Source organism: Nanorana parkeri, unplaced genomic scaffold (genome assembly GCF_000935625.1).
Source record: "Nanorana parkeri isolate BGI_ZX_2015 unplaced genomic scaffold, ASM93562v1 scaffold53, whole genome shotgun sequence".
In the NCBI taxonomy this organism is placed as follows: domain Eukaryota; kingdom Metazoa; phylum Chordata; class Amphibia; order Anura; family Dicroglossidae; genus Nanorana; species Nanorana parkeri.
The window spans coordinates 2,737,810-2,752,051 of NW_017306321.1; the positions used below are offsets into that span (position 1 = coordinate 2,737,810).

General features: G+C 45.8%; 1 protein-coding gene across 1 annotated transcript in view; it reads left to right on the forward strand.

The window, feature by feature from the left end:
- Positions 1 to 14,242, forward strand: part of SMC6 (structural maintenance of chromosomes 6) — a 79,110-nt gene that overhangs the window by 50,544 nt on the left and 14,324 nt on the right. Inside the window, exons 23-24 of the mRNA XM_018575405.1 lie at positions 1,088 to 1,213; positions 11,023 to 11,128. Of these exons, the coding sequence (XP_018430907.1) occupies positions 1,088 to 1,213; positions 11,023 to 11,128 (232 nt within the window). The remainder of the gene's footprint in view (positions 1 to 1,087; positions 1,214 to 11,022; positions 11,129 to 14,242) is intronic.

Consider the following 14,242-nt stretch of genomic DNA (forward strand, 5'->3'; position numbering starts at 1 on the left):
GGGGGGGGGGGGGGGACCCTGAAAATAAAACTGATGTAGCCACCCCATCTAAGGATGGTTAAGCTGTATCGTATTACATTTTTGTTCTTGGGTTTTTGATATACTTTAAGGCCACTACTTTAAGTCCTCCTCAATTTCTTCAAGGACGGCTCCATCTATCTTTTTATATACAGAGGAATTCTCAGATACTATGTCTGAGTTTATGGGGAAAATCTCTGCCATGTTATCGGAGCTGTGTCTGCAACGATTATAAGATCTCCATCAAGTCGTCTTGAGTCTCCTGGATCAAGTTGTCATTGCCCCAGTTTCAAGGATTTTACTGCAACCCGTTTACAAACCCATAGAAGGCATCCACCACATATTGGATCTCAAAGCTCTTAATGTCGTCTTTTGTGTCCAGAAATTGCACATGGAATCCACCAAATCTGTCATCACCTCCTGTCACTAGGGAGATTTTCTGGCTTTTGTAGATATCAGAGATGCCTAATTTCATGTTCCCATATTTCCAGCGCATCAGTGATTCCTACACTTTGCTCTTGGGCTGCTCAACTGCTGTTTTACTGTGTTGCCCACCCCTCAGTTGGATTACTTTTGGATGTCCAAAGGTTTAAAACTTCCTGTGTCCCTCAATCAGCAAGAAAGAAAATAGGATTTTTGTACTCTCTAAAATGCTTTTCTTGGGGTCCGTAGAGGGACACAGATCCCACAGCTCTGTGTTTATGATCTTGGTCTTTGTACTTCTTTACTGTAAAGCTAAGTCCTGCACATAGTAGGAGAAGGATACACTGGTCTGGCCTACAGTTTTGTTGTTGTTTGCCAGTGTCCTCCCTCCTTTAGTTGGCACTGTTCCCTGAAGGTTTAAGACTTCATGTCCCTCAATGTATTCCAAGAAAAGGCTCATATTGTGAGTCCAAAAATCCTATTTTTGCTATAACAGTAAAACCCAAAACATAAGTACATTTTGTACATTTGTAAATACAACTGTGGCTGAGGCAATACATTTTGACTTAGTTTGTTAGCTTGGAGTTCACATTTTACCATTTTGCAAGTCACATACTGATTTTTACTTTGTTTTTCCTTATTTCAGAGAATACCATGCCTCCAAAGAGAAATATCAGGAAATGGATAGTAAAGTAAAAAATCTCAAGAAGTTTGTTAAACTGTTGGAAGACATAATGACACAGAGATATAAGATGTACCAGCAATTCCTCAGGTAGGCCTACCTCCTCACCTTTTATTTTGCCTTTTATATCAGCTGTATTTTTTATGTTTTTTTTGTAAAGAAAAGCCTCAACCAAAAGGCCTTCACCCAAGTGCTGACTGGAAATTAGCTGTTGGCTAAGGTCATGAGAGCTAATGGATGTAGTGTTGAAGCAAAAAATAAAATAAAATCCGCGGCCGCCATCTTGGATGTGGGCAACTTTGCCCTTTCTTTTCGTGACGTCCGCACGGGCTTCCTATAGCCTCGAGCGGATGGGGATTGTCTGCCTTATGGCTCGGGGACGCCGTAGGAGGAGGGAGTCTTGCCTTGTCAGGGGAGTCCGCTGAGGAGGGGGAACTCTCCACGACGTCGCCTCATCCTGATCCAGGTCCTCATCCGACCAGTGAGGATGAGGCTGCCTCTACGCTCCTGGTCCAGGAACATGAGACGGTTTCAGCGCTGGTCCGCGCTGTCAGGGAGACCCTTACAATTGAGGATGTTGCCAGCACTTCCACGCTACCGCATGTGCAGTTTGGGACGCATAAGAGCAGGCGTTCCGCCAAGTTGTTTCCTTACATCTCCTTTTTTGATGAATTCATTTATGAGGAGTGGAAACGGCCTTCCGAGTCCTTTTGCGGTTCCGAAGCGGTTCTCCGTTCGCTACCCCTTCAAGGAGGACTTTGTGTCTAAGTGGTCTTCCCCACCGGTGGTGGACCCGCCGGTCTCTCGTTTGAACAAAGCCACGGTTATTCCGGTGGAGGATTCTCCGTCCTTTAACGATCCTTCCGATAGGCAGGCTGAGGCGATTTTGCGGTCCCTGTACTCTGTCTCGGGCGCTCTCATGCGTCCGGTCTTGGCTTCGGCCTTGGTCTCTCAGACTCTAACTGAGTGGGCTAAAATGTTACATCAGGGAGGAGAACGTCTCCCCCGCCTTTGTGGGTGTCGGTGTCAGCGGTGACGCTTCGCCGTTTGCTCTGGCTTAAGTGCTGGTTGGCGGCCAGGGTGTCGATGTATGTGTATGAATGGGTATAAAAGTCCGTGCGCAGCAATATTGCTCTCTCTTTGAGCCCAGCCAGGATATAGGAACCAGAGGACGGACTTGCTGTGTAAAGTATTCTCTTGATTGTCTTATTGTATCTGTTTGTATCTTTTATTTTTGATTAGATTTGTGTATAAATAAATAAGACCATTGCTTCTTTTAAACATTGTATCGTTATCATCATTGGAAGCGGAGAATAGCAAGTTAGCTTATTTCAGGAAGTCATGGCAATTTAGATATTACACTTGGGCTCCTTGACCGTGCAGGGTCGCCGGGAGAGTCCCGTCTGTCGATAAATGTGTTGGAACTTCGGGCGTTTCGCCTCTCTCTCTCCTTCATTGGTCGGCCCGGCTCCATGGTCTGGCAGTCCGGGTCCAGTCGGACACCGCCACTGCGGTGGCGTACGTCAACCACCAGGGCGGCACAAAAAGCGTGGCCGCGGGTCGAGAGGTGTTCAGGATTCTGTCCTGGGCGGAACATCGAGTTCTGGCTCTCTCGGCGGTCTACATCCCGGGAGTGGACAATTGGCAGGCCGATTACCTCAGTCGACAGTCGGTGGATCCGGGGGAGTGGTCTCGGCACCCAAAGTTTTTTCAGCAGCTCTGTCGTCGCTGGGGGACGCCGGAGGTGGATCTTCTGGCGTCTCGGTTCAACCGCAAGGTGGACAGGTTTGTGGCCCGGGCCCTGGATCCCTGGGCGGTGCAGTGGATGCCCTGGTGGCCCCTTGGGGTTATTATGGTCTAATTTACGCCTTTCCTCCACTGTACCTGTTGCCTCGGCTGCTGCGTCGGGTCGAGGGCGTCACTGTCGTCCTCGTGGCCCCGGATTGGCCTCGGAGGGCGTGCTACGCGGACGTGGTTCAGCTGGTGGTGGACGCCCCGTGGCATCTGCCTCTGCGCCCCGATCTTCTGTCCCAGGGTCCTGTGTTCCATCCTTCTTTGCAGTCGCTGGCTTTGACGGCGTGGCTGTTGAGAGCCAGGTCCTGAAGGACCGGGGGTTGTCCGATGCGGTCATATCCACTATGCTCAGTGCGCGCAAGGCGGTTTCTAGAAAAATTTACCATCGCCCGGGGAGGGCCTATTTTGCCTGGTGTGGGGCTGGCCCTGTCCCCGCGTTTATTCACCATCAGCAGAATCCTTGCGTTCCTACAGCGCGGGGTGGCTCAGGGTCTGGCCTTGAGTACTGTGAAGGGCCAAATCTCTACCTTGGCGGTGCTTTGGTTCGCACCTTGTGTTCAGGGGGTGACACGCATTGCTCCCCCTGTCCGCGCGCCTTTGGTTCCGTGGGATTTGAATCTCGTGCTTTCAGTGTTGCAGGAATCCCCGTTTGAGCCTCTTCGGGAGATTCCGCTTATATCTTTGTCACAGAAAGTGGCCTTTTTGGTGGCCATCACTTCCGTTCGGCGGGTGTCGGAGTTGGCTGCCTTGTCCTGCAAGTCCCCATTGCTGGTTTTGCATCGGGACGAGGCGGTTCTCCGTCCTCGGCCGGCGTTCCTGTTGTAGGTTGTGTCGGCATTCCATCTGAATGAGGACATTGGCTTACCTTCCATGTGTCCAAAGCCGGTTCATAGGAAGGAGCGTGCGCTCCACTGTTTGGATGTGGTTCGCGCTCTTCGTGTTTATTTGGAAGCTACGGCTTCTTTCCGCGGGACCGACTCCCTGTTCGTGCTCACGGAGGGTCCTCGTAAGGGTTGGGCCGCGTCGGCGGCTACCATCTCTAGGTGGATACGTACTGTTGTGACTCAGGCGTACGCCGTTAAGGGCGTGAGCCTCCATTTCCTGTCACTGCCCATTCTACTAGGGCTGTTGGGGCTTCCTGGGCTTTCCGCCACTGGGCCTCTGTTTCTCAGGTTTGTAAGGCCGCTACTTGGTCTTCTGTTCACGCCTTTTGTCAAGTTCTACAAGGTGGACGTGTTAGCATCGACGGATGCTGGTTTGGGGCGCAACAGTGTGCACTCCTAACTGCTTGTTACTAAACTGGAGACTTGTCAGCAGGTGGGGGGTTTGGCCACCGGCAGGGGCCGCCCCTAGGCTGTAATTAGTCTTTAGTTTTGTGCCTAGCGTCCTTCTCCTGCAGGTGGCGATATTACCCTACCATTCAGGATCTACGATCTGTTGCCTGTGTCCTTCAATGAACGGAGAGAAAAGGATTTTACGGTGAGTACAAAAATCCTATTGTTTTGCAGCAGCAGCAGGGACTGGGAGACTGGTCACAGTTGAGAAAAAATGGATGGATTTCAGAAAGGCTTCGTCTTGTTCTTATGGTTTATATTTTTCCCCTGTGATAGATGTACATCTTTCTTTCCAGTTTATGCATAGAGTGTGGGACCGTGTTCATGGGACAGCCATGTATTGGCCTAGGACAGCATATAATTGATATCCTGCCTCGATAAGCGGGCAGGAAATTACATCTTTTTACAGGAATTCTCCATTTATTCTCACTGAAGTTTTTAATTGGTACATTTTACTCACAGTCTCTGTTCTCCAAGTAAGATAGTCATGTAAAAAAGTAGGCGTACCCCATGGAAATTGTTGACTTTCTTAACATATTTGATATGGTAAGCATTAGATCTTCATTCTAATAGTGCCTATAGACGGTGATCTACTGACAAATTGACATGCTGTATTAATTTTCATTATCTAAATTGAATTTAATTAAAATGCAGATTTGTCATATGGAAAAAGTATGTACACCACTTCAGATCCATGAAATTAGAATCAGGTGGCAGGGGCCAATGATTAGAACCTACTTTGAGAGTATGCAGGTGGAGCCGGTCTTATTTAAACCTAGGACATCTAGAAGTTGGAGTTCTCTTTGCTATTGATGTCTGTGGTGCCATCATGCCTAGGACAACAGAGCTCTCTAAGGCCCTCCGAAATGTAGTTGCAGATGCCTATGAGTCTGCCACGTGTTTTTTTTAAAAAGGATTGCCAATTAATTTGTAATCAATCACTCCCCTATAAGCAAAGAAAAAAGTGGCATAGATTTCATGCAATTGCTAATTCGTCTGGGATTGGCTTGCCCATTCAGCTCAAGATAAAATAAGTCTCTAAGAATCCCAACATTTCATCACGGGGTGTTCAGGTAACTCTTGTAATAGTTGGTCAAAGTACATGCATCTAAGCAGAAAGATTGCGCAAAACAACTTTCACAAGAGGTGTTTGAAGAAATTGGCTTTTCCTGTCCACATTGCAATGCACATATTGGGAAAGACCAGGCATTCTCATAATGGAAGCATGGGGGTGGAAATGTTATGGTTTGGAGTTTTGATGCATCAGGGCCTGGGTAGGTTTGCGGTCAAGTCGGAATCGGAAATGGGTCTTTCAACATGATCACATTCTGTAGCCCAATATCAACTAAAGAATGGCTGAAAAAGAAGAAATGGAGGGTTATAGACTGCCCTACTCAAAGCTCTGATTTGATTACCATTTAAAATTTGTAGGGGGATTGTTAATGGGCAAATAATGCTAAGCAACCCACACACATATTGCAACTGAAGACATTTTGAAGGGAGAAATGGTCAAAATGTCAATACCAGAGACCCAGTGGACAGGTATACAAAATGCCTACAAGAAATTTCTGCTAAGGGAAGCAACCCTAGCGTCTAATGCCAGGGGTGTACTTACTTTTTCCACAGTACACCATTACATCTATTAATATTTTTGTTTAATGACTGAAAAGGCAAAATTCAAATACATCCCCTTTTATCTGTAGGCACTGTTTGAATAAAGACCTAATGCCTTTGCAAATATTTGACAAAAAAAGTCATCTGTTTCCATGGGGTGCGCTTACATTTTCACAACCAATAAGTTATTGCTCTATGTCCTCACGAAGGAGAAAAAAATAAGTTCACATCTTTTATCCATTCCTCGTCTGCATATTTAATCTGTGCTGTGTGACCCGTATAAAAATGTCAGTGTTGTCTGCTTCTCTTACACTGCTTTGTATTCGGTGCTGGTTAACCCTCTAAATCAGGGGTCTCAAACCTCCGGCCCTCCAGCTGTGGTGAAACTACAAATCCCATGAGGCATTGCAAGATTCTCACAGCCATGACTCCTGAAGAGATTCATGATGATGTGATTTGTAGTTTCACCACAGCCGGAGGGCTGGAGGTTTAAGACCCCTGCTCTAAATGAATTCTTGCAGTGTTATCCTGACGCAGTGAATATCCTTTAAGGACAATGTGAAAAGGCAGCATCTGTATTCATATGATACCATTGTGTGGTGCAAACGGTCTTAGGGTGACATTGCATTTAGTCATGGCCCAATGTCCATTTAATTGATGTAGCTGATACGGTCCCTGCTGAGACAGCTGCAAATCGCATTACTTAACCTTGGATCTTCTCAAGACCCAAGGACTTTAGTTCTCTCTTATTTGGAAAATTTACAAAGCCGACTTTTTTCTTTTCTATAATCTTTTAAAAACGAAAGGTTTCTTTCTTTTTAGTGCATGTTCACATCATATACAGTGCGTTTCAGAGTGGAAAGGGGCGTGGCGGTGCATTGAAGTCAATGGCACTGGAGCCACGCCAAACCCCCGCCCGCTGTGCGATCGCCCGCACCAGAACGTGGGCACAACAGTGCCTTTGTTCTGGTCCAGTGCAAGCTGAAAAAGCATTTTTTCCAAACGCACTGGACCACAACGCAGGCGTTGTTGTGCTAGCGATAGCACTGCTGAAGGGAGGGGCATGACTGCAGTGCCATTGACTTCAATGCCCCGCCCCAGAACGCAGGGGGAGTTTACTATGCGATACAATGCGCTCTAGCAGCTAACCGTGCTGGAATACACTATATATGGTGTGAACAAGCCCTTAACGTGCAGTCTGTTAGTGTTAGAGGTGCAAAACTGAAAGTGTTTGCTAAAAGTAGGCACAACAAGCTATTTTTTAAAAATTTGGAAACCCGCTTAAAGCAGACCTTCGGTGCCCAGGTCCATCTTAACACCCCACAAACATCTTCCCCTTCCACAGTACTCCGATTTTTTATATCTAACAAAACAATTACTTTTAAGGCTTGCCTGACTGTCAGGGATGCCAGTGTGCTCATTCAAGCTCGCAACCGAACTTTCAAGCCCTCCAAATAGATGCTAAGATGGCGACTTCCTTGGCTGTAAGGAATAGGAGGTTGTAGTTCCACTTTAAAGTGTGATACACATGCTTCTGTTTTCTGCGTTCAATTTTCCGGCTGAATGAAGAAAATAGATCAGATTCCTCCATCAGCGCAAACGAACGTTGATCGAAGAATTTCTTGCTGTTTCCTTTGTATTCTGATAGCGGCACCGTCGGAATACCCGAGCTGGCAGCTCATTTACTGCTAGCTCTGTTCAGCTGACCGGTTCCCGACATGCTCCTTTGATCAGCTGATCGAGGGATGCCGGTCAGAGAGGTGTCGACAGTGGCACCCATGCATTGAATTTTGGCTGGTTCATCAAGGACCATCCAAAATTCGAAGCATGTATACCTGGCTTAAGAGTGGCCATTGTCCAAACACTTATGCTGTCTCTTCTCCCTTCCCTGTCCTACTAATATCCACTTCTGCAATGGTCCCTCTTCCTTTACTTCTTTAGCCATTGACAAAATCCTGACTATGGTGGGGAGCATGTGCCAGTGATTGGGTCTAACCACCAATGACTAGGCTGAAGCACTGTCACATAAAGGAGGCAGTGACTACTGTTGAAATGCATGTGTGTTACCTTTTTTTCCTGCCAAAGGGATTTGTAATTGTGTTCAGCCAGTTTTGTGATTAACCCCTTCATGACTGAGGCCTTTTTTTTTTTTCATTTTTTTGCACCCATGTTATATTACACATTTTAGGCCTGAAAATTACTTAAAACCCACCCTTCTTCGGGACACAGAAGCGATCTGGCGACAGGTAAGTCGCCAGAATCGCTTCTGTTGTAAAGCCGACAGTCGGCTCTACAAGTTTAAACAGAGTCCCGGCGGCAAAAGTCGCCGGGAGTCTGTTTAAACAGCCCCAATGCTGGCGACGTTCTGTAACTGCAACCGCCGTCGGCCCTCAGCAGGGGATCGGGGGTTGCGGAATTCCGCCGCTTCTCGGACCCAGCCTCCTGCGTCCCCCGATGGAGTGCAAGCATCCGGGTTCGGGGGCCGGGTGCGTTCCACCGTGGGACGCGGAAGTGCGCCGCTCCGATCAGCGGCTCCTGCCCAGTGAGACAGTATGGAGTTCGACTTTTGAGGACTGAACGCCTGCTGTCTCCTGGGACCCATCAGCTACTCTGAACCTTTGCTGCCAGCTACCCTACCTTGGATCAGAGACCACAGGACCCCCAGCTCCACACCACTCCTAAAAATAACCGCAAGTAGTGGTGCATGCTGCACCTCCACCATACAATATAGACTGTATATCTCTTGCCAATGCTATCGCCTGCCTACATTTACAGTACCTGGAAATTCAGCATTTACTCTTGATTTGCATGCTATCCTGCAGTACAGTGACTTTCTTACTCCATTTTTGCTTACTTTGATATTGCTGTGTGGGATCAGGTTTATGAAGCAATAACCCTAATCAAACCTTATATTATATTATTATGGGCTGTGATGCTAGAACCCTAACTCCCCGTCAAGTTTGGGAGTGAAACCAGGGATTCGTGCCTGAGAAGCCTCCGCAGTTGCGATCCACAACCCCAACCCAAAAGACAGGCGTTACACGTACACTGTGCGTCGTCAGTCACAAAGGGGTTAAGCCACTGTTGCCACCTCATTGCACAGTCTCAATTTTCTCTACAGCAGTTTAAGTAAACCTGTTGTAAGAGTCTTATATTACAGAAATCACTGAAGATAGCGCTAAGTCTTACTTTCGGGGAAACACGGTATGGAGGCTGCATTTGCTCACCTGCTTTTAAAATCAGATTAGTTGCCAGGCTGTTACTCTGACCCATTGTCATCAGTATTTTGAGTCATTGTTCTAAACAAATATGAAGCGCAGAAAAGACGGAAGGTCTGCATGCATGTCCTGATCTGCATGATGGTTCCAGGTCACTGACTCAAAAGTATTGAAACCAAAGTATCCGCAAGACAGCCGCCCGTCTAGCAGTCTTAAGAGGAAAGGTCTACAGTGGCAGCCTTCATGTTTATCTCATGAAAGGTTTTCTTTATGCAAGTCACTTTGATTACCAGTCTGTGAAATAGTATCAGCACACCAGCTGAAACCTCGATCTGCTCGCTGGTCCTCTAAGCGTGTTAAACAAGTTTGTAGGGGGAAAAAAAACTATCTGTAGGTCAGTATTTCCTGTTTGTTTACATTTTCACATGTGAGAGGCACAGTGTTCCATTGTATTAAGCAAGTGTGCTCCAGGGTCACCAGATTGCAGAAACAATGATGCACTGTGCACTTGTTGACATGCATTGTGGTGCATTTTTATGTGGCCTTCAAATAAAGTAGAGGTTGCTGATGGTGGGGGCTTGTTGTCATGTTCTAAAACACACAAAAATGCATGTTACATGTGTTTTTCCATGTGCTCTCATTGATGTTTGTGGGGCAAGTTGATGCACCAAGAAAAACACACCTGTACTATTTTTTTTTTCCACGACTGCAGCACACAGGTGTGAATGGGCCCCATAGAAAAGAATGGCAGTCCTCCTATTGCACATTAAAAAAAGCACTATGGGGGTAACCTTTTTATCCCATAGTTCTCTTTAGGGTCACGGGAGGACTAACGTCTTCCCGTGACCCAAAGCTCAGTTTTGCTTTACCGATTTGGTGCAGCGACGCATGGGGTTTCTCAGCTGCCAATGGGATGTGCGGGATCCCTTGTGTGTTTCTGTACCTTTAAGGAGGTGGGGCGTCCTCCTGACAAGCCTGCACCCAATTTGATATCTTCTGCCCCATGTGCTCCAAGATGGAGACTCTCATAGTTTAGAGTTAGGACCGCACTATAAGAGGTGCCTTGGCGCGGCAGTGCGGCTTACACATCCTTTGCAGAAGACGTGTATCCAAACCTCTGTCATTGTCCTTAGTGGTGAGACAAGTTGTTTTACATGCTAGTTTGTGAGTGTGCCATGATGCCTTTCTACTGTTCTACTGTTCAAAGCCCATTTCGTGTGCACCTTACTGTACAACTGGTAACAAATTGCTGAGTGCGTTTGTCGTTTGTTTTGCTTTACCAAAGCTCAGCATGTCGCGGGCAATACTTAGAGTGCCGCAGCTGGGACGGATCCCGACAATACTGTCGAGATACACCCAGCTGGCTGACAGCAGGCTCTGCCTATCTAGAGGAAGAGCCAGCTATGCATGCCCCTTCCCCTGTCCGTTCCTCCAGTCAGCGCTGGAGGATCAGAGAGGGGAGGAATAATTGCAGGGAGACGTGACTGACAGTCACCGCTCACTGCAGGGAGATGATCTGGAAGCGAGCGCTATGTGTTCGCTCACTTCCCGATCAATAGAGCCGTCGTGTGACAATTCCATTGTCACAGGTCGGCTCAAACTATGAGGATGAGTAGAAATCACTCACCTCATAGTTCTCCTTTTAAAGTGCGTTGACTAACGCATCTGAAATTGCACATGTGTGAATTATCCTTTCTGATGGCAGAGTTCATTAGTAGCTTGCTAATTGCCCTCATTTATTTCCTGGAATTGATCAGTAACCTCTGGCTGGCGCTGACTTATTTTCCACACATTGGGTTACAAATCAGTTGATTGCCAACAAGTGGGTACATTGCCCAGTGGAATGAGATGGGAATAACAGGACAAACAGAACATTTGCGTTTGTGTAGTATTGTAAACATGTCTTAAATCTAAATGTTCTCATTCTGTCTTTCTCCAGGTATCTCAGTTTGCGATGCAAATTTTACTTTGACTCCTTACTCTCTCAGCGATCCTACTCTGGGAAAATCTCATTCGACCACAAGAATGAGACACTCTCTATTACCGTAAGTGTGTCATGAGATGGCTGCACCGGGGCATTCCATACTAGTCCTATAACGATATTATTGGCTTGGATCAGTCTTGTAGACAGTGACTTTTATTCAGTAAACACACAAAGCACATGGTGATGTCATGGTGGAAAGCATTGATACATGAACAGAGCTCACTTTCATTGTCTAATTTTTTGAAGAACAAATTTCTGTTTTCTTACTTGTATAGTATGGGACATAGGTTTCCTTAACCCCTTCATGACTGAGCTTGTTTTTAGTTTCTGTTCGTAAATGACTGACACACTTTTGACATTGTTGCTGTGTGATTCTTCCACGTTAGTAATATACTTTCTTACAAAGTGCACCCACACATATTATATATTGTTTTTTAGAGGACAAATAGGGCTACATATTTATATCACATACGTGTGTCTAACGCCTCACTTAGGACAAATAAAATATAAAAAAAGAGGAAAAAAACTTTAAAAAAAACACTTTTTTCCCAGTTTTGATTTGTAGTATTTTTTTTACAAAACCAGCACAGCTAAAAAAAAAATGCAATAAATACATTCATTTATTTGTCCCTTATTTTATTTTATTTTTTACACATTTTTTTTACACTTTTCACTTTTTTTTAAAATTAAAAATGTTATTTTATTTAATTATATCAAGCAGTCATTGTGAATTAATCTCGCTGTTACTGCTTGATAAATGAATACATTTTTGGTTATTATCAGGCTGCTTCAAACTTCTGAACAGCCGATAATAAGTTAGTGACACTGATCCTGCAGCAGTTCAGGATTCAGCTGTCACTAAAGGTTTTCTGATTGTTGCAACAACGATCAGCAAACAAACATTCTTCTTTCAGGAATAGATACATTATAGGAATAGACACATTTTGTATCTATTCATGAAAGAAAAAGAAAAAAAAGCCAGTATAGCTTGAGAGAGATATCTCTCTCGATCTATACGAGCTGTCAGAATGCCGGCAAAAGCCGGCATGTGTGTCCCTCTGCTTTGACTCTCAGACACCCGATATTAAGGTATCGGGTGTCTGAAAAAGGTTAACCCTTTCATTAATGAATGCCTCTGTAGTAAGGGCATCCATTAATGAATGTTAAAAGCTGATTCTCAGCGGTTAACAGCCCTCTAAAGCAGCAAATAACTCGTCACGTACAGTGTACGTGACAAGTCATTTGGTCCCTTTGTGGCTGGACGTACAGTGTACGTCTCCCGTCACGAAGGAGTTAATCATGGACCCCGGGTCATATTCAGCCAATTTCAGGTGACTGGACAACTGGCAAACCTAATTGTGAGACAGCCCATATAATCCCAGCAATCCTCGTTTTTTTGCTAATATTTGGTGAGGGACAATATCTCTCTACTGGGGGATGGTTTCTCTCTAGATCTACTTTCTACAACTTATCTGGAGGAGTCTTACCTAAGCCACTGAGGCTGTGATCTTGTCCCCTTCCCCAGACCTGAGGATCTCCTTGCATCGCCATTGGGTGCTGCAACACATTTGTAGGTGGATTACTCCCAATCTGGAAGGTGAATCCCTGTCCCTCTTCAGGCTGTGGCAGCCTTTTGCAAGGGGGACACACTTCTGCTCCGTCTCTGGGCCCAGGGTTTAAGCGCTGGCGTTACGAGGTTATCCTGCAGTTTGAGGGGACTGTAGAAATGATTGTAGTTTTAACCGTATTAACTGTTAAAAAACAAACAAACAATTAAACATTCCGAAAACCAGTTTTTTTTAAAGGAAATTCTACTGGTGTATGTCTAAATGTGTATGAACAGGGCACAGTTTGTCTAGGAGGTGATCCACCACTAGAGGTCCTCACAGATTATGGAATAAAGAACAAGTGCCGTGACTTGTTTCCCATCGGTGTGTGTGTCTGCATACCGGGTAAAATTAACAAATCTGTATTATGATCATTGGAACCTACATTCTATAACATTTGGGATAACTGTTTCCTTCCTCCCTTCCATTTTTTTTTAACTAAATAAGAATAGAGGTTACTTTTATGTATTCATTGATTTAAAGCTTGGCTCCAGAAAAGCACATATATACCATGTTTAAATACCTCTATGAGAACTGTTTATTCTGCCAGAGGTTTTTTAAATCTGTATGGCCACTCTTGTGATCCAGACTAGCCCTGCTTAACGGAGAACTATGGGGTTAAGGCTTTTCCCCATAGTTCTCCTTAGGGTAACGGGAGGACACAAACTAGCGTCCTCCCGTCACCCTAGGCTCAGTATACCGCGAGCTGTAGCTCGCGGTATACTGAGACGCCGCCGTATACCGCAAGCTGCTGCTCGCGGTATACTTAGACGCTGAAGCGGATCCCGACAATTGTGTCGGGATCCGCCCAGCTGCGTGACTGACAGCTGGCTCTGCCTATCTAGAGGCAGAGCCAGCTGTACCCGCCCCCTCCCCCGTCCGATCCACCAATCAGCGCTATCATAGAGGGGAGGGGGGAATCCAGCCCCTCCCCTGTCACGGCAGAGAGCCGTGACAGGATCGAGAGGTGAGCGAACGTCGGTATGTGTTCGCTCACTTCCCGATCTACTGAGCCGACATGTGACAGTCTCATTGCCACAGGTCGGCTAGAACTATGAGGTGAGTGAAAAGTACTCACCTCATAGTTCTCCTTTTTAATAGCACAGCCATGTCCAGCATCATCCTGTAGTTGCAGCACAACCTGATTAAGGAAATGGGTCAGAACATAATACCAGCCTGCTGACTGGACATCTCTGTATCTTCCCCTTCTGTCATCACAGGAGGAAGGCAACAGAACCTGATTGGTCCCCGTTGCTGGTCACATCTCTGCTGCTGTGCAGGGGATTACAGTACTCTGATATAAATACAGTTTCAGGTTTTTTCATATAATTGCATTCCGGAATACATTTAATGATATGCAGCTGCAATAATCACTAATTTCACGGTTTTCCCAGTGGATGTTCTTGTGAATAATCTTGAGGAATATAGTCTGCCTGCGAGTCGACTTCATTATTTTATTTATTTTTTTATCTTGGAATCCTTCTTGTGCATCAGACTGCACAGCTAGCTAAATGCGTATGGCTGGCAATGTCTGTATTTTCTAAGAGTCCCTTCATCTCAGCCAGCAA